The 27,769-nt window shown below is 40.8% G+C and overlaps 2 protein-coding genes across 3 annotated transcripts; one reads left to right on the top strand and one right to left on the bottom strand.

The window, feature by feature from the left end:
- Positions 1 to 3,484: 3,484 nt before the first annotated feature.
- Positions 3,485 to 6,076, top strand: dio1 (iodothyronine deiodinase 1). The gene is made up of 4 exons (XM_039812526.1): positions 3,485 to 3,903; positions 4,004 to 4,147; positions 4,603 to 4,802; positions 5,125 to 6,076. The coding sequence occupies exons 1-4, from the start codon at positions 3,567 to 3,569 to the stop codon at positions 5,188 to 5,190; spliced, it is 747 nt and encodes a 248-aa protein (XP_039668460.1). The 5' UTR covers positions 3,485 to 3,566; the 3' UTR covers positions 5,191 to 6,076.
- Positions 6,077 to 12,425: 6,349 nt separating this feature from the next.
- Positions 12,426 to 27,137, bottom strand: ssbp3b (single stranded DNA binding protein 3b). 2 transcript variants are annotated; one of them, XM_039812027.1, is made up of 18 exons: positions 26,950 to 27,137; positions 26,164 to 26,236; positions 25,927 to 25,988; positions 25,754 to 25,838; positions 19,693 to 19,782; positions 18,460 to 18,534; positions 18,159 to 18,221; positions 17,981 to 18,044; positions 17,805 to 17,878; positions 16,221 to 16,285; positions 16,076 to 16,124; positions 15,769 to 15,804; positions 15,606 to 15,660; positions 14,954 to 15,018; positions 13,493 to 13,571; positions 13,241 to 13,269; positions 13,039 to 13,140; positions 12,426 to 12,796 (listed from the first exon to the last, which is right to left on the bottom strand). In XM_039812027.1, the coding sequence occupies exons 1-18, from the start codon at positions 27,003 to 27,005 to the stop codon at positions 12,767 to 12,769; spliced, it is 1,152 nt and encodes a 383-aa protein (XP_039667961.1). In that variant the 5' UTR covers positions 27,006 to 27,137; the 3' UTR covers positions 12,426 to 12,766. The 2 variants fall into 2 exon arrangements, with proteins under 2 accessions (XP_039667961.1, XP_039667962.1); XM_039812028.1 differs by lacking the exon at positions 18,460 to 18,534.
- Positions 27,138 to 27,769: the final 632 nt, after the last annotated feature.

The raw sequence follows: 27,769 nt of genomic DNA, 5'->3' as shown, positions 1-27,769 counted from the left end.
AATTATCCTACTTTAATCAATTTAGGCTAGAGAGACAGATGACAACTGCGCACAGGTAACGTTAGGCCTAGCCTACTTAAGAAAACTGGGATGTGAATTCATAGGCCTATAGCAGTTAATGTTGTTTCCAAATGTAACATTTTTCCTAAAAACGTGAAAGAAAATATGAACGGAACTATTATAATTCACACACCGAGGGGCACTGTGTTCAGCATGCTGTTGTTTTGTTGAGCTAGGCCTACCTAATATTATTTCACAACTGCATGATTTATGAGTTATTTTTAAATTATTCTCTGGATCATGGTTCATTACGTCTGACTGACTGCTAAAAAAAATATCCAAACGATTACCGGATATCTTTGGAATATGGCTTTAAAATGTAACTTACTTAAAAATAAAGAATTAAATAGAGTTATCTGCCAGGTCTCGCCAACGTCCATAGGCTACGCGTTACATTGTAGGCTAATTTCCTGTGATAAACTCCGTGTTGAGAGAGCTGCCTTATCTAGAACAGTGTTTATGTGGGAAATGCTATTCTACAGCGTCACCAAGTGGCCTTTCCGTAGTAAGAAAAATCCTGAAGGTCAGAGTTGACACCGTCAGTAACATCAAACATATGGTTATTAGAGTGCAAAATACAAGCGGGTAGGTGGAAAAAAGGCAGAGTTAAAGTTTATGATATAAATATAAATATAATTATATAAATGTTCTGTTAGAGGTGTTGCGTTGCGCCAAATGGTTCTGTCTGTGCAATTGGTTTGGGCTTTAAAAACGCGGAAATGCAGGACGGCAATGTGATGCTGCCTTTGCGTGCTGTTGGAAATATGAATCCACGTGGATGAACGCGGACGACAGCAGGATAAAGAGAGAAAGAGAGAGATAAAGCACTTACGTCTATTGCTGGTTTAAGCAATGGATATAATGTGTTCTTTTGAGCATGTATGCACCTAGCTGTTCATTCACTGTAACTGTAACTCTTTGTCATGCTGTTTTATTTTCAGTAAAGAAGTTTGGAAACCACATGAAACATATCTTATTGACTGTATTCCTCTCCATTCCGCTGTTTAGATAGGCCTACTGATGTCATTTCCAAAACAAAATGCCCCAAACTGAGTCTGGTTCAATTTAATCTTGGGACTTTGACATCAACACTTTTGTGGAATAGGCTGAAGTAAACTATTGTTTAATTGTTATTGTATGCTTTGATAAATCTTGAAATATAACACTGTGACTGCCACATACAGGCCTGTAGTTTTAGAAATCATAGCCTTTTCCATAAACCTAGTGCACACACTGTTACATGCAATTACATATTTTGTCTATTTTTCACATAGAGCCAAAAACTAGAACAAATGTACAGAATCCACATCTTATACTTTCAAGTGATTAAATAGCTGTGACTGAAGATTGCCTGCATGTTACATCTCCTCTACTTCACCTACCTGGTGGTAGTTGGCAACTTGGGCAATTTAAGGAACATCGGCAGATTGATCATCATAGTTTCTCCCACTCTCTGCATTAGAGTGAACAAATACCAATCAAGTACAGTGCACACATTTGAATACACATATGTTAATAACATAAACCAATGGCGAGCTGGGGCAGTTATCCGGTGGCAAGGAAAGGAAGGGAGGAAAGTCAAGGAGAGAGGGGTACAAAAGTGAATCATTTAGAACAGCTTTAACCATTGAAAAAAAAGCTTTTCTTTTTTTCTGAACGCACAATAAATGTGGGAACTGAGTGCATGAGTTTCATGGTCTTTTAGATCAGTGGCTCCCAAACATGGACCCCCAAACTGACACAAATTTAACCACGGACCCCCATCTGATAGGATTTTTTTTTGCTTTTAGATGTTTTATTACAGATTATGTATGAAACCCATGACCAAAATAGTCCTATATTCTGTCATTGTGTCATATGGCTGCAATTATAGTGAATATTTGATTCCCCTTTTTGCTTCAGACCCCCTGGAACCCCCTCAAGGACCCCTGGGGGTACCCGGCCCCCACTTTGGGAACCAGCTAGATCGCCCCAATGGTCACAATTGTTTCTGAGAATAAAAATGATTCAGCAAGCAAGACACATCCATCACTGGATAGCTATGGTGAACAAGGTGTGCCACCAGACCCAAATCTTATTAATCTTAATTTAAATACCCATACTTTTCATACATTCACAGTCATGGGATGTGCCAGATTTTTGTTTCAATACTAACATTAAGTGCAGTTATGCATTAGAGTACAGCAGTAAACTAGACTAGCGGAGGGCTGAACGTTAACTTCAGAGTAGTGAATTCAGACCATCTATCGAAGTCCCGCCCATCGCCTACACGCCCGACAAATCGCAAGTCACAGCTGTCAATCATGACGTTTCATCCGGTTTCCTATCAGAAAAATAAACACTTGAACAAACATCAGTGTGATGAGAACTACCTAATTTGACAGAAACAATCTTTGGGAAAAATGTATTTGGCTTTTATTTTATTTTTTTATTTTATTTTTTTCATTTTTTAGTTTAATAACAAAGATTCTCTATAACTATATAACTGCCTTTGATAATAATAACGTGTCCCATCCTCTAACATGGAGGGGGGCGGGGTTTATGACGTTTACTGCAGCCTTCCACCAGGGGGCGATCGAAATGTTTTAGCTTCACTTTTGGGAAGCTGTCAATCAGCCATCTACTTTTAAAAAATTGGTAACACTTTACAATAAGGTACACAAAAATGTAGGTAGCCTAGTTACTGAGGAATGAATGGTTTGTTAATGACTTTACTGACTGGCTGTGATTCAAGGACTAATGATTAGTTAGGCTACTGTTGAATGAATGAGTAGGCTAACGAATGGTTAGCTAATGATTAGTTACTGATTGACTGATTCAAGCACTAATGATTATTTACTGGTAAACAGTAGTGTTACATGAATGAGTAACGATAACCATTCGTTACTCATTCATTTAACAGTAGGCTAGCTACCAGTCTGTTAAATGGATGAGTCAATCATTAACTAACCATTTGTTCCTCATTAGTTCCTCATTCGTTCCTCAGTAACTACCAACATTTTTGTGTACCTTATTGTAAAGTGTTACCAAAAAATTGGATTGAAATGCTGAAAACATCTGTGAGATCACGAAATATGACCTTAAAGCCCCTAAGGTTTGTGTAGGGAAACCCTAGAAAGTTATGTACACGTACGGGTGTCACAAATTTAACGTGAATCCACCTCTAGCCAGCAAAATAGCAAACCATGTTCATGGAAATCAAATGCCATTTTTTTTCCTTTTCTCTGCTTCGGACAAAGCGTCCTAAAGGAAGACCTCTGAAGTGCCATCGTTTCCAACAGTAGCCTTTGGGAGGTCTGGTAAGATGGAAACGTCAACATCAATGTAGGCCTATATGCATCACAAAGGATCCGTGTTTACTTGCGATCTACAAAGTACGAGCTCTCAAAAGGGGCCTTGAAGGCAGCTTTTATCCAACGTTAGCCGAGTGGGCGGCAACCGACATGTTTCAACAATCAGATGACTGAGGCGCTGTGAAAACGGGAGTTCACCATCAAGGAGCAAACATGTTTTTGCAAAGACTGATGGTCTATTTGTCGACAACATGCATGTTTTGCTATATGATAGGAATCAATCTCATCATCTTGATTATGCAATATATTTCACCAAGTCTCACCAAGAAGATACTCCTCAAAATGGGTGAAAAGACCACCATGACTCAGAATCCCAACTTCAAGTATGAAGATTGGGGTCAGACGTTTGGCTCTGTCAGCTTCTTTAAAACCGTCTCTCACCACATGTGGTTGTCTCTCGGACAGGAGGCGTTTTTGGGAGGAGACGCTCCGGACACACCTGTGGTCAACATGGAGGGAAAGAACGCAAGCGTCTTCAAGTACTTGAAAGGTGCGTGATGAGATTCTCTCTCTCTCTCTCTCTCTCTCTCTCTCTCTCTCTCTCTCTCTCTCTGTGTGTGCTTCTGTTGAGCTGTTGTATTTTTTTGCAGACACCAGGCCGCTGGTGTTGAGTTTTGGAAGTTGCACCTGACCCCCGTTTATGTACAAACTTGAGGAGTTCAAGCAACTCGTCAAGGACTTCAGCGATGTAGCTGACTTTCTTGTGATCTACATCGCCGAGGCACATTCAACAGGTGAGAGAAAGGTAAAGTCCTTATCACCATAAAATGTATTGGTGGAGGAGAAACCATGCATCCACAATCTGTAGGCTAAGTGGAAAGGCAGGCAAACTTTTATTGATAAGTACTTTTCTGGGAGACTTAGAAGTGGTTTTACTTACCCTTGAAAGTACAGAATAGTCTATTGGCCATTACCACTTCGGTCTACATCTTGATGAAAAAATAAATAAATAATAACCTGCTGTGGAGGGTTTTTAAATACATAATTGTAATTATTGCATGATTACATCACTTAAGATGATGAGGTAATACAATACACGCTTTAATGTCAAGTCTTCTTTTGATTTATGTGATCATATTTAAAATTTAAATATGATTTAAATATATTTAAAATAAAAAAAATAAATGTTGAGTCTTTGAGTTAACCAAAAAAAACAAAATAAGTTTCACATTCTTTATGTCTGTCTCAGACGGTTGGGCCTTTACCAACAACTTTGACATCAACCAGCACCGGAGCCTGGAGGACAGGCTGTCTGCAGCACAGATCTTGGTTCAAAAGGAGCCCCAGTGTCCCGTGGTTGTGGATGAAATGAATAATGTCTCTGCCATAAAGTATGGTGCTCTGCCTGAGAGGCTTTATGTGCTGCAGGCTGGGAAAGTTCTCTACAAGGTGAGATCTGTGCACCACTGTCACTAAGACATATTCCTGTACTTTTATTTTGTGATTGAAGAGTTTCCAGGGACATTTTATTTCACCCTACAGTTATATATATATATATATATATATATATATATATATATATATATATATATATATATATAACCAGCATTGTGGGTGTAAAGGTTCCAACGTTATCTGCACTCACGCTATCGCATGAGGAGATGCAACTCTCAAATTCTTGGCATGGAGCCAGGCCCATGTTAGCCATGCCAGAAATGTAGAATTAGACATTATTAAGTGTCACTAACGTTCCTCTCTTTGTGTTCTCTAGGGGGGCATGGGGCCTATAGGCTACCATCCTATGGAGGTGCGTTGGTTACTAGAGAAGATAAAATAAGGTTGATTCAAGTCAAGACATGTCTTTGCCATCCAACCAGTCTGGTGTACTGTATATGTAGGTGTGTGTCTCTTTATTCAGCATGGGATGGGCTTGTCAGCATCATAACCAACATATATGACTGATTTAACACCATTTGTTAAATCTTTTATTTTTATTTTTTTTCAAGACTCAAATCAATTCACTGCCACATCTACATGTAGTTCTAAATCTGCTCTCTGGCATCAACCATTGCACTAGTAGAAATATTATGACACCTCTAAACTTGCACTAATAATTGCTTCCAGGCTCTCCTGTACTCAAAAGCTGTCAGTCTCTAAGCTTGAACTTGCCTCTCAGTGTTTCTTAATGACGGCTGCAGTTTAAACCGTTGGCTTCTGTAGCCAGATAAAGTGAGACACAGAGAGACAGTCCAGGCAGTCCAGTCCAGTCCAGTTTGAAGTATCACATGGTGCACAGTAGCTGTCCCCTAAGTTTTCTTAATTCCAATTCCAAAGGTGCTATATAAATACTGTGAAAGTATCAATGCTCAATCCAAGGTGAAATGCACACTTCCCGTATTCCGAAACGGCGCCTTTAAACTGATTTCACTGGAGTTGTATCTTATATGACGATGTGACAAATAAAATTGGCTGATTGCTCCAAGGTGATTCACAGAAGACTGCTTTTTATATGATGATTACAGTGCAAACCTCTGGTAACTGTAATTTGATGGCTTACTCAAAGGAAGACCTTCTCTGAATTATGTAGGAGCATTTGTGATTAGACACATTCAATGTATAATAACCATCTGCATTTCCTTTGAATGTTCTTATATCACAAAAAAAAAAAAAGTATTTCTTTTGAATGTTGCATTGTGGTATAATAAAGAATAACCTGGAAAGACTCTGGCTTAAAGTTCCCAATTTATATGCAACATGTGACCTGAAGTGTGTTGCACTTCATCTAGTCACTTAGTTTGTTTTATCATCACACTGGTTACCAAATTATCACTTTGAATGTTGCCATAGCCCGTGTTCTGATGCAAACCAACATCAATCACATTTTTTGGTCCGTTTTCATTAACGTTGAGGATCGAAGTTATTGCTCTCACAGGGACTTGCTAAAATAAAAAGCATCAGAACTGTAAGCCATTGTTTCAAACACATCTGGAGTTGTATTGTCTCTTCTCTGAGTCTCTGTGACTCATCTTCTCCCAACCCAACCCATTAAGACTAAACAAGATAGCCTGCAAAGCTCCAGAGGTTTTCATTTTTACATCATGTTCCTGTTAAGATGATGGCTGCAGGTCTTTAATGTTGACGTACACAGCAGTTTGACACCACATGACAATGTGGCTGTTGTTTGCTGTCTTGTCTGGATGTGATAAATAGTAAACCCACTGTACTGTAGGTGGGTCATGCCAAGTTCAACAAATCAAGTGCACACACACACACACACACACGTACATGGGGGTTGTGTGTGGCATTAAGGCCCTGATATGAGTTAATACCTAACTGTCTAATCTTTGCACATCTATTGATTTTGGTTCCGCTGTGTCTAAAGTTAGATATAAAATGCCAGTTTCACTACAAAACTAACTGCCTCTCATATTTGAATTCTTCTATAGTGTTATGTAACAATTTGATCATATATGAGTGTTAAGGCTTTTCAAAGTCTTAGTTTTTTATGTCTGTGTAAGTGGTGAAAGAGCAGCTAATTTGATAATGGAAAATAAATAAATAAATAAAGATGCATCTGTCAAATATTTGAATTCCCCTCAAGGTAAGAATAATTAGACACCCAAATGTTATTTTTTTTTTTTATAATTAGTTTAATTGGCTTTCCTCTTGTCTTTGTTATAGCTTTTGCCTCCTCTTCTTAACACCAACACTACATTATTTAGCTGCTCATATATTTGGGTACATTTTAATATTTTCTCCTGAAATATTTGTGCACGCAATAAAAGAGCAGCATCAGTGGTAGTGTGGGCTTTGACATGTCTGTTTAGTGTAAAAGTGACTGTAAAAGTATCCCTGCTGGGGTGCACGACTTACCGCAGCGGCCGGGGTTTGATTCTGACCAGCAGCCCTTTGTTGCATGTCATCCCCCTATCTCGCCCAATGTCCTGTCTTCAGCTGTCCTATTCAATAAAGGCCATAAAAAAAGCCCCACCCCCCCAAAAGTAAACCCTGCTGTATCAGATCAGATCTTTATTGTCCCTCGGGACAAACACAACAAACAAGAGGACATGGGCCATTAATCACAACTGTTACAGCAAACAACCAAATAAAAAAGATGTATCTGTTTCAATGTGTCCAAACTATTGGAATGGTGGCTATATATATATATATAGTATATAGTTTGGACACACCTTCTCATTCAATGTGTTTCTTTATTTTCATGACTATTTACATTGTAGATTCTCACTGAAAGCATCAAAACTATGAATGAACACGTGGAATTATGTTATGTTATGTTATGTACTTAAGAAAAAAGTGTGAAATAACTGAAAACATGTCTTATATTTAAGATTCTTCAAAGTAGCCACCCTTTGCTTTTTTTGATAACTCTGCAAACTCTTGGTGTTCTCTCAATGAGCTTCATGAGGTAGTCACCAGAAATGGTTTTCACAAGAATATAAAATATAAAGACATGTTTTCAGTTATTTCACACTTTTTTGTTAAGTACACAATTCCATATGTGTTCATTCATAGTTTTGATGCCTTCAGTGAGAATCTACAATGTAAATAGTCATGAAAATAAAAAGGAAACGCATTGAATGAGAAGGTGTGTCCAAACTTTTGGCCTGTACTGTATATATATATATATATATATACATACACACAGTACAACAACAAAGTAGTTTTGTATCGCTACAGCGTTCACAACCTTAACTTAACTGTTTGGCTCTAAAGTTGGAGAGAGCAGGTTTGGATCGAGCCCAGCCAGGCCACATCCTGTGGAGAGCAGCCAGCAGCAGCTCAGCCTTACTTCCTATTGTTAGACAGAATCCAGAACACTGTCAGACCCTTCCAACCATGGACCTTTGTTAAGATTCACGTAAAACCAAAGCCAGCTTGAGCAGTGTGTTCGGTTGCTTAAAGGGAGTGTAAATAATTGTGTCTAGGCCAGAGGTCTCTACAAAACAGGAGGGTCCTTTGAAGCCCACCAGAGGGCAACGTGAAGCCATTTTTACTCCCAACAGAAGAGCAACAGATATGAAAAACATTTTGTTGTTGTTGTTTTTGGCTCCTAAACACTGCGGTGACCCATCTGGCTGAATTTGTATCATTTTCCAAATCAATTGGCCTACAAAAAACATATTTACTTCCTTCAATGTAATAACCTCAGCTGGCTTAAGCTGCACTTTACGAGTCTTGAAATTTACTTTCTTTTATTTGTTTTTAATATCTTTACTACTGATTTGCAAAAACCTTGATTCTGATGTTATTATCTCGAACGACCAACTTTTAGGGAACAGATGAATCATCTAAGAAGAGTGGAGGACCTTTCATAGTACAATGAAGCTTTTCGAAGGGCTTTACAGAGTACAAGTGCTGCATGAAGGGCCTATTTTTACCTTTTAGACTGGTTGTCCTGTTAAGACTAAAAATCTAGACATGATGACCAAAGACAAAAAAAAAAAAGCAGCACAAGGAGAATAACAAGTTCCAAGGAACCCACAAAAATTCAGAATCACAACAATAGATGTGAAGTTTTTATAACTCTAAATTCAAGGTTCAGCTACTTAGCAGTTCCCAACCTTTCAGCTGTATCCCACGGCCTCGTCCAGCAGGTGGAGATGAATAGATCTTGACTAAACAAAAAACAGACAGCTTTTAAATGAACCCCCACAGATCCCCCACAGTAACCATTCACAGTCACGCCATGAGATTTAGACACAACCTGGCAACCCACTCGGCAATGGCTAGGTGCTAGTGGGTTGTTGGGTGACTCACCACTTGTGCCTAAGGTTACCGACCAGGTATACATTTGTAAAGGTAAAATTCTCATACCTTGAAATTTCTTTCCTTTTAGGTGGTAAATTCCATTTGTCACATCTCTTTAATACTGTCATTTGAGCAATACATTTTTTGAGATACATATTCTTACTACACTAACTCCGTCTGACTTACTCATGGACAAATCCAGATAGCAAACTCCCTTCCTCAGCGAGGGACAGCCAGGGGCGAGAGCAGAAAGGTGAGTATGGTTGTTTGCATTTAGCATGCAGGTCAGATTCGGAACATTTAAAGGTCCAATGTGTAGAAATTTCTACCATCTAGCGTTGAGATCATATATCGCAATCCACTCTCTCGCGCCACGCAGTTCAAAGTACGTATTACAGCTACGGTAGCCTTCACGCTTCAAAAAGCCGGTTTCTTCCTCTTTTAAATATCCTTTTTATTTTTCTGGGCGAAGAAGACTCCTGTTCCTGCATCCTCCATGTTTCCTTCTTCAAACTTGCCGGGAAGCTACGATACCCATTAGCAGCATTAGCAGCACCTGTGAGTTTATCATGTGACAGCGAAAACGCGAAAGGCGGAGCAGTATGTCCTGTATGTCCCTTACCGGCTAACGTATTTCAAGATGGCGCATGAATATGGAGCGTCTACCCCAGTTCATGCGAATGCAAATGTAAAATTTCAAGCCAAGAGGAATACTTGGAATTGATGGTGGTGGTAAATATTCATGAAAAAGGACAAGTTTGTGAACGGGCAACACAGATTTTGATAATGAACAACTAAACACGTTACACACTGGACCTTTAAAGTCCAATTTTGATTCAGAGAATGGATAACAGGGAGTTTAAGGCCACCTTACCCAGACAACTCCATGGCTCTGTCCTGTACCTTGAAGGACCCCGACCCGATCCCAGTTGCACCTGCTGGATGCCATGCATGCATCCAAACACTATCCTATAACACCGTTTGCAGATATTGCTATGCCTGCAGGTCCAATTGGCGGTTTCAAGGCCCTACAGTCTTGATAATAGACTGTCAATATACCACCTATAGAGATTTGTTGTCATCCAATCAATGTACAGTGAGGAACATCCCACGAAGGAGACCCCCAGTTATGGTAAATAAGCAGGTAAAGAAAAATCTTACATAATCTGACAACAGTTCACAAGGTAGTGTATACCAGAGTTTCCCACCTGCATAACATACTGTAGATGTCTATGGGGCACTAGGAATTCAGGTAAAACTATGCAATCTTTCACGCCAAAAAATAATAAAAATGTATGTAGTAGAACCTTTACTTCATTTTAATCGTTTCGCGACACATCAGACTTATCTAGCAACCAGCTGGAGTGGTCCCCGTTCCCCAGGTTGGGAACCACTGGTGCATACAACTGTGTCCCTCGTCCTTTCTTAAGTCACAGCAGGTCAGCCCAAGCTGCAGAGTGTTTCCCCGTCACTAAGTCTCCCCCACGGTCCAGGATTTCCTCTCGTTTTTGTGGCGATGGACTACAGCAAATGTTGGATAGTTTTACCCCTTGGATACTAAATTATACAATCTGAAATGTCTACCTCTTCGTATGGAACTATTCATAACTCATAGACATCTGATATCTGTGATGAGGACCCCACTGCAGGCACAAATACATGTAAGTGAGGAGACCAGTGATCTGGTGGTGCCAGTGCATCCTGCATGCTACAGGCTGGTAAGTACTGACGCATTTACCAGGAGAGGAGATGTGAATGTAACATTAGCTGCTGACTGTTGGACAATTACACTTTTACACCAGTATTTTTCCCACACCTGCCACAACAATGAGCTATTGTGTGCTGCCAGGTCTTTTACACTGCAAAACATCATTCTCATTATTTTCATGCATCAGTTAAAAAATATTTTTTTATATATGTGTGTGTGTGTGTGTGTATATATATATATATATATATATATATATATATATATATATATATATATATACAATATATATATATATATATATATATATATATATATATATATATATATATATATATATATATATATATATATATATATATATATGTGTATGTATGTGTGTATGTATGTGCGTGTGTGTGTGTAACTTAAGCATTCATTAAACCTTGCTTGTAACGTCCATAGCTTCAGTAGCACATTCTAGTTACTCTTAAATCTAATGTGATATGAATGAATTCAGGCGAAATAAAAACAACCCACACAGGTAGTTAAGTTATTGTAAAATTATATTAACAAGCAATCTTTCCTCAATTTGAAATAAAAAAATATCAGCAAATAAAGGCAACATAGGACAGATGTTTATAATGCGTAATGTTCACAGAAAAAAAAAAAAAAGAAATAAAAATTCTCATCACATTTACAAGACTGCTGCTAATTATAATGATGCCTACTAGAATTGGTTTAGAAAGCTTTGACTAACTGAATAACTGGGGCAATATATGTAGTCAAAGATTGTATCAAAATATTCAAAAATAAAATGAAATTGTGGGCTGGCAAGAAGGGGGCAGGGCCAAGGGGACGACCAATGATACAGGAAGGAAGTATGTTACAACCAATCAGTATAAGAGATTAAAATGGGCGGCTCATTCATAGCCATTTCATCATAATCAACCAAACTGGAGATAACACGGAAGGCTACGACGATGAAGAGCACAGAGTGTTAAGCACAGACAGGTAAAGAGATATACACCACATCTTAAAGCAGGTGTCCACATAGAGAAGAGCAGCACTAGGTAGTATGTTGTACACAGATTCTCAGCATTCATGCACTCACTTCTTATGCCGAAGTCTGGTTTCCCTTGACAGAACGCAACAGCAATCCAGCTCTTTAAATTAAACAGCCAAGAGCGCAGAATCGCATTGCTGTCAACGACAGGAGACTAAAATTGATCAAACAAGATCAATTTGGCATTGTAAGAACCATCTGAGCACTTACATACCGTGAAAGGTCATCGAAATAAAAGCCGTAATCTTTCAAGTCTTTTCCCCTTACAAAACCTCTTTAAATAGAAGGGTGGGCATTGGGGAGGACGGTACATTATTCATAAAAGGTGGCCACAGAGTAAAAGGCAAATTCTGAGTCCTACGTCAACTGACTTTTGTGACACAGTATGCATGGCGTTAAGTAAAATGACGAGACAAAGACTTTCCAAGCTCACAATGCATATGCACACTCTCCAGTGTTTTAAGTGACAAAAGCGGAGACATTTCCTGCACATCTTGCACCACAAAGCAATAATTAAAAAGTACAAGAGGTAAACGTCAACCTTTTTTTTTTCTTTTTTCTTTTTTTTCCTCCCCTCTCTTCGCTCTAGGGTTGAGGGGACTGAGAGGGATGTCGGGACTCTGCAAAGAACATAAAACGTGTCATGTATGCATTTCAGTAGCTGGTTTTCGTCACAATTGGGGTTTGTGATAAATGGAGAAATTGTCCTTCATTTTGAGCAAGGAGCAGTAGTCGCCAGCCATTTTGATTTTTCTCCGATCAGCATTCTGGCGTTAGTGTGGAACCAAAATGGCGCCTGTCCCTGATTCGGTGCTGATGTGTTTGGCCGTGTCCTAAAGGGAGTTCAGATCCTCGGAATGATGGCAAATAATGTCGGGTGGGGTGGAGGGGAGGTCACACACTCATCGTCATGGTTGGAGAGTACTGTGGAGGCACACGAAAGAGAGGATTAAAAAACACACATACACACCTCTTCCCTAGCATGTTCTCCTTGGCCAGATGCCCGGCTAGCTCTCCACGCGGCTGCTGTAGTCAATGTGCTGGGACTGTGGCTTTTCTGTGTGGTCAACAGCGCTCTACCTCTGGCTTCATCAAAGTACTATTACAGTCACCAACAGTCCACTGATGTTAGCTGAGGAGACAAACTGGCAAGAAGGGAGACTCACGCTCTCGCTCTGAAAGGAGTGGAGGAAGTTTCCGCTCAGCTCCCCGTCATCCCTTGGGGTCCCAGGAGGATTGCTAATGCCACTTAAATTGTTTGGGGAATTCTAGAAACAAAGATTTATTTTTATTTATTTTTTTTTTATTTCACTTTATTTACGATTAAGCTCAAAATACAAAAACTCTCTGAATGGTTACAATAGTTACCTTGTTCATTCCATCCAAATCACCAGAGCCTAAGAATGAAACAATATGAAAACCAATGAGACAAGGTTTGTATTCTATGACCATAAGAAAGCCACATTTATGCAGTGGGTCTACCTGAAATATATTCTATTGCCCTCTACTGAACTACCACGTGGACACAGTGGACATAGTATTCCCCGAAATCATTTAATGCAACCCGAACATTTCTGTGTTTTCTTAGTAAGTGTATTTTGTGTAAGTGAGTGGTGTTACCTAGTGACCCGTTCATGTGGTGTGGTTCCATCCCAGCCATGGCTCCCAGGGGCCCGTCAGAGCCGGGGCCCATAGGGAACTGGAGGGGAAACAAGACAGCATGGACTCACTAACCACATCTCAACAACACAGTCGGCATCGAGGTTCAAAATAAAAGTGACTAAAAAGAAGCAGGAACTCCGTTACTACACGGTGCATTTACTTCTTTCTGCTACTGTGAACTTCAGTCCCTCTTTCAACTGAAACTTCCTTGTTTCAGCTCCAAGAGAGTGACTGAAACAGTAGCCTACAGTATCAAATAACACACAAACAGAACCTTTATAACAAGGGCATTTGTTTTATTTCAACAGAAATCTTTTCTATACATTCATGGGTGAATAGAGCAACTCAAGAAAAAGGTGCAAATGTGCTTTAGTAAGGTCAGGACACAAGTGGTTTTAAGCAGGTCAGCGCTATGGACAAGGAAGTAAACATTTCCTAGAGAAACTATTTGTTAACCCTTAAATAAATAAATGTCCAGTGTTTTTCTGTTGTCATTTTTTTTTTTTTTTCTTCAACAGCGGTATGCAGGAGCTTGGGATTGATCTGAAAGCTCCTAGATCCTACATCCTATATCTAACCGTGAGAAAGATACAGGACTGGATCATATAATGTAATTTGGTGGAATGGAACATTAAGTAAAATTTCAGGTTCAGTAACTTTATCATCAATCAATAGAAGAACTTCAGTAATTAAAGTTTAGAAAAAACAAATTGTTTTTAAGCCTTTCGTACTTTACAGTGGTGACGTACATGTAAAAGTAGAATCATTTTCAACTCCAACAAAAGATTACATTTATTTGCCCAGCAACATGGATGTGTAGACCAGATCAACGGTCACTATCCCACTAGTCTCGCATTGCCAGACCTTCCTCCAAAGCGCTGCGCAGGAAGGTCTGGCTAGTCCACACAACATTTCGGGATGGGAGAAAATTTCCTTAAACCAATCACAGTTGTCTTGGGCGGGGCTAGGCGCCGGACGCAAGTAATTTGCCTCTGCAAAATAGCCTCGGGAAGGAACGTGTAAACGTAGGGAGGCGAGCTCTGGAATTAAAATGGCTGTTGACTGTGTGAGGAGAATTTTACTCCAAAAAAAATAAATAAATAAATAAATAAATAAAAAAAATTATATATATATATATATATAATTTGATTGTTGGTTCTAGCTCGGAGGATGTTTCCTGAATCGACCAGTTTAGAATGCCAACACAAAGAAAGCGGAAGGTGGGGGGACATCCAGCCGAAATGGTGGGGGTTGATGCAAAAGGGATACAAGTAATTAGGTAGTTAATGGGATACAAACAATATTTTCTAGAAAGTGCTCCGTCTTCAAATGTATGCTAACTGTACTAATAGTACTTCTACTTTACTCAATGGTCACAATATCAACACTTAATGACGAGAACGATGAAACAGATCTTACATTGTTTCGGTTGCCGGATCCAGTGTTTATCATGGTGTACAAATTGTCACCAGAGTTGTTTGAGTCTGGAAAAGATGCAATGATATATAAATTAGGGGTGTGCAAACAAATCCATTCACATTCGTATCGCAATACAAGCTCTACCGATTCAAAATCGAGTCATAGAATTGCAAATAACGATTCACATACATATATACATACGAATTTCTTTTCCTACTGCAATCAAATGGGAAAAGTAACTACATTTACATACTGTGAATCTTGTTTTTTTTAAGATTATGTTTTTATGTTCCTTTATTTTGATAGAACAGCAGAAGACATGAAAGGGGAGAGAGAGAAGGGGAATGACCTGCAACAAAGGGCCGCAGGTCGGAGTCGAACCCGGGCCTGCTGCGTCGAGGAGTAAACCTCTATATATGGGCGCCTGCTCTACCAACTGAGCTATCAGGGTGCCCGTGAATTTTTTTTTTTTTTTTTTAAATCGAGAACCGTTTTTGAATCGAAAATTCGATTTTGAATCGAATCTTGAGCCTAAAAATTTATAGCAAATCGAATCGTTACATTTTCTGAATCGTGCACCCCTAATATAAATGGTACTCAATAGTGCATGAAAAGGGCAATGATTAACAGCTAAGGTCAGGGAAGCACTAACCTGCAGGGCTGGGCATGATGGGAGTTCCTGGGGGGCCCCCACCTCCAGAAGCACCCTATGTACAATAAACATATAAACATTTACATGTAAAAATGCTCTTTAAAATTGTATTTTCCCCAAGCTGAAATTCATATGGTATGTGTGAGTTAAGATGTGTTCTCACCCCGTATGCACCAGGAGAGGGTGATGAGTAAGGCATCTGAAACCAAAAACACAAATATTACAGACCAGAAATGGGTGAGTGCAAACCCTTTCTATTCCTCAAAATGTCATCATTCATCATTTGATCATCCTAATATCATTATGGCGGTCTGTCCAACTGTCTGTGGAAACCCTGACACATAATACTACAATTACATCCCAGACTAGAACCCTGGAGCACATTAGACCTCGGCAGCTCTGAGAGGAGATCTGACTGCAATCTGAACCAGCATTTTTCTGGGTGTATGTGTGTGTGCATTAGTACTCACAGAGTTGGCATTGTTGGGATTGGGCCAGGGCCGACCAGTCCCTGGACCCCTAGATGGTAAGCCCAATATACAATTTAGTTAGAAAATGCATTTAGGTAGAAATACTTGTGAGAGAATATATTTTACAAATTTAAAAAAGGCTCACATGTTTACTCCTGGCATACCAGGACCCATGGCGTTGTGTGGAGGCCTCATCCCGCCACCGAAGTTCTGAGAAGACAAACAAAAATCATAAATTTTTCTGTGAACATTGATTTTAAACCACAGGGTGCAGTGATAAGAGAAGAATCAATGCAAACCATCAACATAACTTTGGTTCGGATTCGGTTGGTACAAAATACAATACCAGGGCTCCAGACTGCGACCAAATGGGCACATTTTGTGACCAAAATTTGAGAGTGTGCGACTGAATTTTACATCCAGTCGCACATGTGCGACCAATAAATTTGCCCCCCTTTTTTACATGTTAAATGTCGAAATGTCAGTACCTGAACGTGTAAGCGCAAGCTTATCTGTCCTCTCTGAAAATTGGCAGAGAGCAGAGCTCTGAGACAAACGCACACACACACACACACACACACAGAGCTGCAGACGGTGCAAACTACGTCGGCTCTGCAGTTTGGTTGAAGTCACACAGACTCACGGAAATGCCGATAAAGTGGTTACAAGTATGGTTACAGTTTTTCATAACTTCATGCAGACAGCGTTTGCTGCGATATGATATTAATGGCAGGCCGAAAGCGGTCGCGGTGCTGTTGACGTTACACTTCCTCTGAGACAAGCAGCAGGCACAACAGTGGTTTTTGGACCTGGGGACTGACTGGCAGGCTGAGGTATGAAGGCAAGGCAAATTTATTTCTACAGCACCTTTCAGCAACAAGGCAATTTAAAGTGCTGTACATGAAACATTGAAGAGAAATTAAAAAATGTCATGATGAAAATAAAACAGGTTAAAATATAATAATATACAAATACAAGAATAAAAGTTACAGTGAGTAAATGAATAATTATTCAATTTAATGGGTTGTACGGACGGGTTTGGGAGGAGAGAGGGAGGGGTTTTATTTTTATTTTTGTTTAATTTCTTTAGAGTGTAACATATTCTAATAAGATAACATAATGTTCTAAGTACATAGGATAAATAGGTTTGGAATTATTTTTACAACTGAAACAATTGTTTTGTAATTACAGAGGGAAAGACCGAAAAAAGGTACCGTTGGGTACTGGAACAGAATTTCAGGTATCGGTACTGATATTGGTTCAGATGCGCAAGGTACCCAACCCTAAGGGTAGTAGCATAAACAATGCATGCTTAATTCTAAGTTGAATTCATTGTAATTGTAGACTAGAGCTGGTATATTTTTTTATATTTTGTTTACTGTCATGACAGCAACGGTGCCTTCTATGTTGCATCTTCAAATGTGACACTGAATTTGAAACAGCACATTGTAAGTTCTGCATCTATTATCAAAGTATTTATTAGTAATACAGTGGAAATTAGTAGAAATGTGAATATTTGGTTAGCATGTTGATTTTTGGTGTGTGCCCCTAAATTTTCTGGTTGCGCCCCGAAAATTTTCAGTTTGGGGCCACTGTGCTCCTAGTGAAAAAAGTTAGTCTGGAGCCCTGAATACAAATGAGTCTACAAACCGGTCTAGTAAAGAAGACCAATGACTACTGTGTCATCAAGGCAGTGGTGATATTATTCTATGCAAGTAGAATAGTCTACCTGAGGGCCGGGCCCCATAGGTCCCATGCCTCGAGGGCCGCTCATTCTCTGCATTGGCCCCAAGTTAGGATGGCCTGGAAGGAAAAAGGAAATGTATATGAAGTGATAAGCCCGGAAATAATTTCTCTACTGCAGGTGTAGAATGTAGATGAAGTAGAAACAATACTGGGTCGCACCTTGTGGCCGTGTTGGGTCCATGTTGGGCAGCATGGGATGAGGACCCGGTCCTCCGCCTGGGGGCTACCGGGGATAAAACACAAAGACTCAATGAAACAGCAGTTTTAAATATGTGCTATGTATTTTTCCTCCATGGTGGTGTGTGTGTGTGTGTGTGTGTATATGAGAGAGATCTACCTGGTTGGCCATCCTGATGGGGGGACCTCTTGGGCCTCCAGCGAAGCGAGGCGACATGAAGGACTACAACAGCAACAACATTGCTCCATGAGATTTCAATTAACAAGTGACATACATCTCTCAAAATGTAGTACTATTCTAATTCTCAATAGCTTGCTTTTTTGCAAATATTGAAAGCAGCCTAAAGCATAAAGCTGAGACGGATGCCAAAGCATGAATCATCAGCATGGAGAACCAGCGTTCCCAAATGACCGCAGAAAGCAAAAACAGAAAAAAAAAGGAGAGAAAGGGGGAGCGTTACCTGACTGTGAGGTCCCATCATACTGTTAGGGGGAGGAGGCTGAGGGTGAGGAGAGCCCTGGGGACCAGGAGGACCCTGTGGCATCGCACAAAATAAAGAGGCAAGGAGGAAGGAGGGAGAGAGGGGAGCATAAGGCGAAGAGAGAAAGAGGGAGCGAAAATCAGAAGTGACAAAAGAGGGGCAGAGAGAGAGAAGCAGGGTTACTGCAGGGCAGAGGACAGTTGGAGTGCAAGAACCAAAGTGTGGCGCAAAAATGTACAAAAATAAGACGCACAGTTTCATGTACAAAACACTGCGCAGAAAAGAGCAAGCAAATGACTTGGCCTTGAGTGAGAGAAAGCCTTGCGTGAGAGAAAAGAGACCGAGAGATGGAGAGGATGTGTGCTCTTTTGCCTGTCAGTCAAGTCATCAAGAAGCCTGCTGCATGCAGCATGTTATCAGTGCTAATTTCCCTGAATTGCCAGTGTCAATTAAGCTCCATGCAATTAGCTTTATAACAACACTAAACACCGGCACTGTGTCGCTAATGTTGCTGATCTGACAGAGAGTGAGGGGTCTAATTGAGCCTCCTCCAATGGATTCTAATATGGAAAGTATGAGTGTGTTCATGTATCTATGTCAAAATGTCTTTCCTGATATTAACATGATCACATAATAAGTCACGCCTTTGTGGCTTCTAGTACATAATAAGCTGGTGGGTTTGAGATTGGTCTAGTGGAGGCAGAGCAACATTGCAATTTTATGTCACCTCTTAAGAGTCTGTTCCACACAGTTGCCTGCCAAGAGTTTACCCTCACAAGATATTGATTTACAGTAGGTGCTGCACCTTTCGATTTCTCCATTAGGGAAAATGGCCAGGCCACGCCTGCCTGTTTACAGCACTGGAGGGGCCCAGGCAGACACACCGTCTATGATGTTTACTACAAGCTCACTGAGCAGAGTGGAGCAAAAAAAAAAAGACAAAAGCAACATAGACACCAATGTGGAAACCTACATCTTCATTAGATATACAAAACCCTGACCGCATTTTACAAAGCGGGAGCCTGCAGAAGTGCAGCCAGCAAAATGATCAGTCCATTAAATAATTTGGCCATCCATAGAATACCAACTCATGACAATTCTGATCATTTATTATGAAGTGATTTATCAAGCGAAAACAGCAAAGTGGGGCTGGAGTCGATTTAAGTGTATTCCTAACAGTACCAGACAGCATCAGTGTGGCGATTGGCTGACCTGAAAAAAGCCGGGTGGCATGGGTCCTCCTGGCATGCCCTCACCAGGGGGCATCCCTCCCATCACAGGACTGGGGGCTGCTGCTGCACTCTAAGAAAAAAAAAGAAGACACAAAACACCAACATTACAACCTTTCAATGTGCCGCACACCATAAGACAGACTGCAATCTCAGTACCTGCGTGGAACTTTTAACATGCAGACAAAACGTTATTGTTGGAAATCTATTTTATCCCTTCATGACCGCGGTTCTTGGCACAGCTGGCCACAGGAGGAGCACATCTGAGGAATTGAAGGTTCTAACTCCGCTAAACATGTGCTGGTTGTCGATCTGAACGGGTTAATGTGCTTTATGTGACTTCTTCTTGATCCGTGTCCAGACTTGTGAATTAAATAAGGATTAAATCCCATGTTATTGCTGTTTAAACATCATTTGACGCACCGTTTCTTTTTTTATTTATTTATTTTTTTAAAGAGAAAGAAACGAGAGCGCCAACATGGATTGTGTAGACCTGCATCATTTGTGGGTCTGGGGTCCTTTTTGAGGCTTCTGTGTCCTGCTGTTCCAGGATCCAGGATCAGATAAGTATCAGTGGGATTCACTGAGTCAGTGCCTTTAAAGTGCTGCTACACAGCAGGGGCTTGCTGGGCCGATTTCCTGCTCAAACCGCAGCCCTAATTCACTAATGTGCCATTTGCTTCGGTCACACGCTCCTAATTGACTGAGTTTTTCTTCCCTGTAGCTGAGGCAATCTGAGATGGGCTTATGTCTCCAGAGCTGTGGGGTTTGGCTTCCAAAGAACAGCTACAGAACGAGAGAAGCTCCGTAAGACCCATTTCTTAATGCGCAGCTCACTCACATTATAGCGTAGATGTACGCAAACAAGCAATGACTACTACAAGGATGGATGTACCAGCACCCCCACACACAAACACACAGAGCTCTGCAGACATCACTGGTCAATAGCCAACACACTCCCTGGTATCGACTGCTCCCTCCCTAATTATATCTGCTCAGGCTGCCCCTGCAGGGTCACTGTGAAATACCTCAGCAGAGAGAGAAGTGAGACCACAGAGAGAAGTCACGTCTCATCAGGCCCCACCACCACTGGAACATGGAGCCAGAGAGCCTGTAAACCCAGTTTCTTTACTGAAATATACTGCTATACATGTGTAGGAGAAGACATTTTGAGGAGATTTCAGTTCATCCGCAGACCACATTTGCACTCGACTTGACCAGTTACTCCCAGCCCATTCAAGTACAAATAGTTGCATTCAGAATTTGGTAAATCTGTGTGAATACATTTTAACTAAGAGTCACAGTTAACTTAATTTTCACTGTTTAAATTAAGATCCAAAACGTGTCACACAATGCATACTTCTAGACCTGCAATGACTCACTCAAATTCACAGCCTGCTGAGCACCTACTTACAAATTAAAAAAAAAAAAATGGCTCACATACCCAGAAAACTATGAAACTTGATCCCACTATGGTGCAAGCAACATGTACATGTTTAGTGACATGGCTGGTCTGTTTAGTGACCTGGCTGGTCTGTGATGCTTTCTACCAAAAAGGCACAAGAAACTGTCCTCGCTCAGTGATGACAGTTTGTACTTTTCTCTCAAGTTTTTAAATTTGTCACCAATGGACTTACTTTATTTTAGAACATTGAATGCATTTCAGACTATCGAAACCCACACGCTGAACACATCGATGGGGCATCACCCATTGTCAGACTCTGCACCAGAGTCCTCATATCTCTGAACTTGAAGTATAACATGCAGCTTTGGATAGGGTTTTACCAGTATATCAATTATGTATGTTTTCTACCTTATCCATATACATTCCTTCATTAAGTTTCTTATCGCTGCCTGACATGAGGGAACACACATGCCGACGATCACACGGCTAGCGACATAACACTTACACACAATAACATCCTCTGACACCCTCTAGTATCAAATTATTAATAAATACGCATCTTTTTGGCATTTAATCTGCTGTCAAAGTCAGCACCATATTGGGTGGGAGTCTTGAACATCAGCACTGCATGGAGAAAATATAACCAAATCATCTGCATACACAAAACACTACCTGTTTTTGCAGGAATTGAACTGCTCAGGCAAGTCATCCTCACCCTGCCTGACACACTTACTGACTGGGAAGGAGTCATCCAGCAATTACTCCATCTAACCTGCACAGCCTGACCGGTTTTCCACACACAAAAAAAAAAAGGATTCTGGGTACATATTTAGAACTCTATGAAATACTTTGGGAAGGATACTAGCTAGAGCTCATGTTATCACTACTATTTTACGGTTTTATACTATTATATGCTGCTTTATGGTGTCTGACAGGAACTAAAAGCACTGAGTTTGAGTCAGGGACAATGCCATGAACTGTGAAGCCAGTAAAACAAGTTGCAAGAAGAGGAACCAGTTTTTCATGAGAATATTTAGATGCAAGTATTGTGATCAGGTCCCCCTTGGCCTTATTAACATCGACGCTTCTCAAGACGTCCCCGATTCTGCGCTCAGTAAAGTCAACGTCGTCAAGGAAACTTTTTGCCTTGCACCCGATTGCATTTACCATAAAGCTTCCGCCATTGCCTCAGAATTACAATGTTTCTACCATATACATTTAGTAGTGGCGGTCCGCTCAATGAGTGTATTATTTAAAGCTTGTGTCTAAAGATATTCATCCTCATTCTGATAACATTCAAATAGCATATCAATTGCCACTCCTATGGGAGATCAGTAGCAAATTCTTCAGCTTCAGGAAAGTATGTGTTGTGTTTTAACCAACAACAAAAAAACATTCCAGATGCAACTGGAGGAAGAAGTTACTCTGTTTATTAAAAGGTTCATCAGTTTATGATTGGTCTCATAGTAGAATGGTATATAAATGTCCGTACGACCACACTGCCTGCTGTCTTTATGGTGAAACAGCAACGGCAGTTTGTTTTGTTCCTCTACCCTTAAGTAGCCCATTCCTGGAATGAGGCCTGAACAGTAATAATGAAGTAAAACACAGCTGTATTTAAGGTAATGAGTCATAAAACAATGTCAACAATCTGCATAGCTTTGTAGAAGTCAGAAACTGAAAAACAACGTGCGTGGTGGGTTCCCAGGCATGTTATGTTAGATCGGGTCATGTCTTACTAAAGCACACAGCTGTGCTTGCTAGACTGTCCCAAACAGCCTGATGCTGCTTTCGGTCTAAACAACGAGCCACGTCTGTCCACAGACTCTCTGCTACAGGAAAGGGGCAGATGCCTCAGCCCTGCCCCGGGCTATGAGGCTCTTGTCTGGGGCCTTCCATACAACTTCCCAGGGGACCTCTTTTAAGACAGACTACTACCCCCCCCCCCCCACACACACAAACACACACACTATGATTCAGCATGTACATGTGTGTACTTAATAGTACACAAGCAATCCCAGCCGAACAAATTTCCCCTTAACTCTTGAATCACTGAAGGAGGTTACAAAAGGCCAGAGAGGCGGCGGATGTGCTCGTGCTTTCTTTACAAGAACAGAGAGAGAGGGGAGAGGGGAACATATGGGGGGAGAGAAAGAAGGAGAGCGAGAGAGAGCGAGAGCAGGGTGAGGATGACCAAGAGTTTAACCGAGGTAACCGTGAAAAAGCAATGATATACACTAAACACAGAGAGAGAGACACAAACCCGAAAGAATAAAGAGTACAATTTGGTGCAGCCCAGACCACCCAACCACCGGCTTCTGACCTAGCGTGCTCTTAACAGCCTCACTTCTTCCACTGGAACCAACGCTCAAAAGAAACCAGCCCCTATGTTTTGCTTGTAAATGTTTAACCATCAATCAACATAATAAAAACCACTCTGGATCCTGACTGGATGCTCTCTCTCTCTCTCTCTCTCTCTCTAGTTACTTCTAGCAGGTCCCTTCCACTTCTCATCTCTCTTTCTCCCCAACCCCCTCCTCATTTTATTCCCTCAGCTCCTCTGTGGTGGTGGTGGTGGTGGATGCCGGGCATATGCCACAGTGCCACTCCCCTTTCCTTTTTCCAAACTGCCCCTCAGCTCCGTGACAGCCATCAATCAGCCACTGACGCCATGGCGACGGGGCCCCTCGGGGAGCGTTCGTCAAGCCCAGCGTGAATACGCCAGGGCTTTACGAGCGCTGTGGGCTAACAGAGCAGCGCTCACCTCCCCCACACCTAGACAAAGGCTAGTGTCCAAGGACTTGTACTGTCCACACACACATATACACACACTTGCCTGACCCCCAACATCCACATATAAACACAAGGAGAACCCACATCGGAGCGAAGGGCAACCACAAGATGTCGGGGAAAGCTAACTGCACAGAAACTCTCAAAGCTCCCTGCCACAGCAGCAGCACACCTCCCAAACTGACGATTCACTGTTCCTTCATTTGCTTAATGTTTTCCATGTTATGAAAATTGTCTCAGTCCAACCACGAGCTGCAATCTATCTTATGTGTTGTTTAATCTGTCCAAATCAGTCTGAGGATGTTACCTCATTATAATACAAGGGCAATTGTAAAATATAAGAATTGTAAGAATCGTTATTTTTTATGTCTGAATCTGAAAAGATGATTTTTTTTCTCTCCCTAAAACAGATGCAGAGTTCTGAAATCTGTCACACTTCTACAATTTAAGATACAATCACACAATACAAAAACATCCAACCAAAGATATTGCAATCATTGTCCATTGTCTCTGTTAATTAAGGCAGGTTTCAAACAAAATGCACTCATTTGTCTGTATGACTTAGGAATAATAAGGAATGTGGTTATTGAAAAGGGCAGAACAACGCTGTAGCCTCTCTCTTGGCTCCCAGGTCACCTGCCAGATCAGGAGGCCTGTTACCCTGACAACCCTATCTGCCAAGAGCAGGACCAACATCTCCGTTTTAACCCCTTCCTGTCAGATACATCATCAACCTACATACCATATCTTGAGGGGACTCCTTAACCTTTCATGTCTTTTCCTTGGCTGTGCTGGAACAGCAGAAGGCAGTGACCAGCAGTTCGCACTTTCTTTGATCCTCATGAGGCTCTTTTTGAATGCTGACTCAAAGTGTGTGTGTGGGGAATGCAGCACACGAAAGCACAATCTCTAAAATGGCATAATTATCACAATGCAAAACACCCACACCATGCAAATATGGAAGTGCTATCATAAGAGGAGCAACGTGCTACCGAATGATAGCGATATTTAATAGATTTGGGACCTGAGACTGCCTTTACAGTTCTTCAGTTTCAGATTCATTAGGATTATGTCACTGCAGAGATAGTATGTTTCAATATATACTTGAACTAGCACCCATCAGGGCAGCTGGAGGTCTTCAATCAAGCGGTGTTTGTGTATAAAGTCTCAGAAGTTGTGCAGAACACACAGCAGTTTCTTATTTTGTCTTCACAGCTGAAGCAGGGAGCTTGAGCGTGGCGTGGATAGGGGGAGAGCGCTCGACAGGTCTGTCTCAGAACATGCTGACATCAGCATCATTTTCCCAGAAACCTATAAAGCTCACTGTTGGACGCATCATTCGACCCACCGACAGGGCAAGATGACCGATCGTAAATTCAGAAGAAGAAAAAAAAAAAAAAATACTGTCCCAAACTGCATTAGGTAGTTAAATACAGCTATAAAAAGGTGCAGTAGGCAAAACAAAATTAATTACATCTCTAAAAAAAAAAAAAAAAAAAAAAAAAGTGCTAAACATACTAAATAAAGCAGAAAAATGCAGAAATCAGAGAGACACGATTTCAGGGTGAATCATGATCATTCTTCAAGCTAAAAGGGTATAACAATAACCTGGAGCTCTATCATTCTTGAAGGAGAATGCGGGAGATTGTCAGGACTTGAGTGTTGAGAAACAGAGATTACGAGTACTTTGCTCTGATAAGTCCAACAACAAAAAAAAAAACTCCTGCACAACCCGAGTTGGAAGCCCATAATTTACACCACTTCTTAGCCTTGAAAGTAAAAGGTTGCCGTCTTCCTTAGCAGAAGACAGAGCAATATGTTCAACAGTTCCCATGTAAGCACTACTCACGTAATCATGGAAGGCTTTTGCTTCACTGGAGTGGTCACATGTCTCTCTCCTCTCTGGTGCAGCACAATACAAGTCCCAGAATACACTGTGGACAAGACAGCTCATGAAGCAAACAAAAAAGCACAAACAACCCCTGGACATGTTTACAGGGAGACTAGATCATTATCACTTACCACCACCAGGAATGTAGGAATCCAGGGGGTTCTCCGAGTGTTATGTTTTTCTCCCATCGTATCTAGGAAAGGGGGATTTCAATAATTATCCATGGCTGTCAATCAAAAAACATTTTAATATTGTGGTTCCTACAAGAACACATACGTTATTTGAATACAACATTTACGTAAAAGTGTTTAAATGTAAAAAGAAGGATATAATAGTATGGTTGAACTTTTCCCCAAATGTTCACATACCTCTGATAAAAAGGTCTGTGCGGACTTCTGTGCTCCTATATGCAACAAATACTCATAGACGTACAGAGCCAACCTGAGTGAAAAAAAATAGCATAAATGTTAGGTTTCATTTTAAAACAAACATGGCAAACTGGCAAAAAAATAAACGGCAGATTCAAATCTTCTTCGACGGCCACTCTGAGTGACTAGAGTCGGGCACAGGCCCTCTGAACAATGGCTGCCAAATAGCCTATGCCAAAATGCTGAAAAATTAAATGGGGGACTGTGTAACCCAGCCAAAACCTGTGTAAGATTCACTACAATGAGCAGGTTAAAATGAAGTGCTAACGAAACAGTTTAATTTAACGCCGTGTTGTGAAACGTAAAATTAAATATTAAAAAAAAAGCATACCACCAGCCTGCTGTGTATTAGCTATGGTACAGTATCCTGGTGGCACTGATGGGGCTGAGGGAAATAAAAACGGAGCCTATCCAGAGCGCAACAGAGAAAACAATGTACTGTGTAGCAAGACGATGTTATTGTTTTCTGCTCTCCGCGCTCTCGACTGAATAAACGCAAAAATACGAGACAACCGCCGGTCAAAACACAACCAAACTGAACAAAAAGCCAAAAGATAGCAGAAACACCTCAGGGGAGGAATGGCGAGCAGACAAGGCGGTTCATTCAATTCCATTCTCGGTAGGAGGAAATCGCCTCTTCTTGCTAGTCCGTCCAGCGAACAACAGAGAGCAAGAGGGAACAACTTACGAGGCAAAATACCCAATAATAAACGTTTCTGAGCTTACTTTTCTCGTGCTTGGCCGTCCGACGGCACCGGGGTGCTTTTGCCTTTGGGGAACATGTTTTGTGTGGGTGGACGACCGCCTTCTCTTCCTTTTTTTCCGCTATTTCATCTGTCAGATCATCGCGGCCGCGACCCTCTAGCACTCCAACCGCACTCCTCCTCAACCCGACGACTCAACCGAGCCTGGTCCGGGGCGAAGAGGCGGGGCCAGGCCTGATTGATGCAGCCCACAGCCAATGAGAGTGCGCCATTATCCTTAAGGTCTGCCTCGTTGTGCTTTCAGTTTGCTGTTTTGACGTTGATAGCTGCGATATCAATAAGTGTAATTTAATGAAGATTAGTTAATGGTTCCCCTGTTGATTCGGACCTATGCAGTGTTACTGAACTATTCTGGTAAATTAACCAAAATTGTTTTGTTTTCCTTCCAAATTAATATTTTACAATAAAAGAAATGTACAGAGTATAATCTAAATATTTATAATATAAAAGAAGACCGTAAATGTTTTCTGTTTTTTTTTGCCAACAGATCGGAGGTTAAAGGCAACGTTTATTTGGTCTGACCCTCAATTCTAATTAAAACAGTGTTCATTTCATTACATACATTCTGTTAACCTGGGGCTCCATACTAAAAAAGGGCCACATATTTCTATATTTTATTGACTTTTGAGTGCATTAATTATCAACTTATAGGAATAACAATTAGGTTTGGCTTCATCAGAACCACAAAATGGTGATGATTTGGGACAGAATAATAGTTTTTCTCTTAGATAAGAAATTAGAAAATGTAAAGGCCTATGATACACAGCAAATCAATAAAAGGT

This window comes from Perca fluviatilis, chromosome 9 (genome assembly GCF_010015445.1).
Source record: "Perca fluviatilis chromosome 9, GENO_Pfluv_1.0, whole genome shotgun sequence".
NCBI lineage: Eukaryota > Metazoa > Chordata > Actinopteri > Perciformes > Percidae > Perca > Perca fluviatilis.
The sequence above is the reverse complement of the archived record's forward strand: the minus strand, read 5'-3'. Positions and strand labels throughout refer to the sequence as shown.

Coding starts and splice junctions, on each gene's coding strand:
- ssbp3b (XM_039812027.1), bottom strand. CDS start 27,005: ATGTTCCCCAAAGGCAAAAGCACCCCGGTGCCGTCGGACGGCCAAGCA. Junction 25,989..26,163: donor CACAGACCTTTTTATCAGAG/GTATGTGAACAT, acceptor CCCCTTTCCTAG/ATACGATGGGAGAAAAACAT. Junction 15,661..15,768: donor CCTCTCCTGGTGCATACGGG/GTGAGAACACAT, acceptor TATTGTACATAG/GGTGCTTCTGGAGGTGGGGG.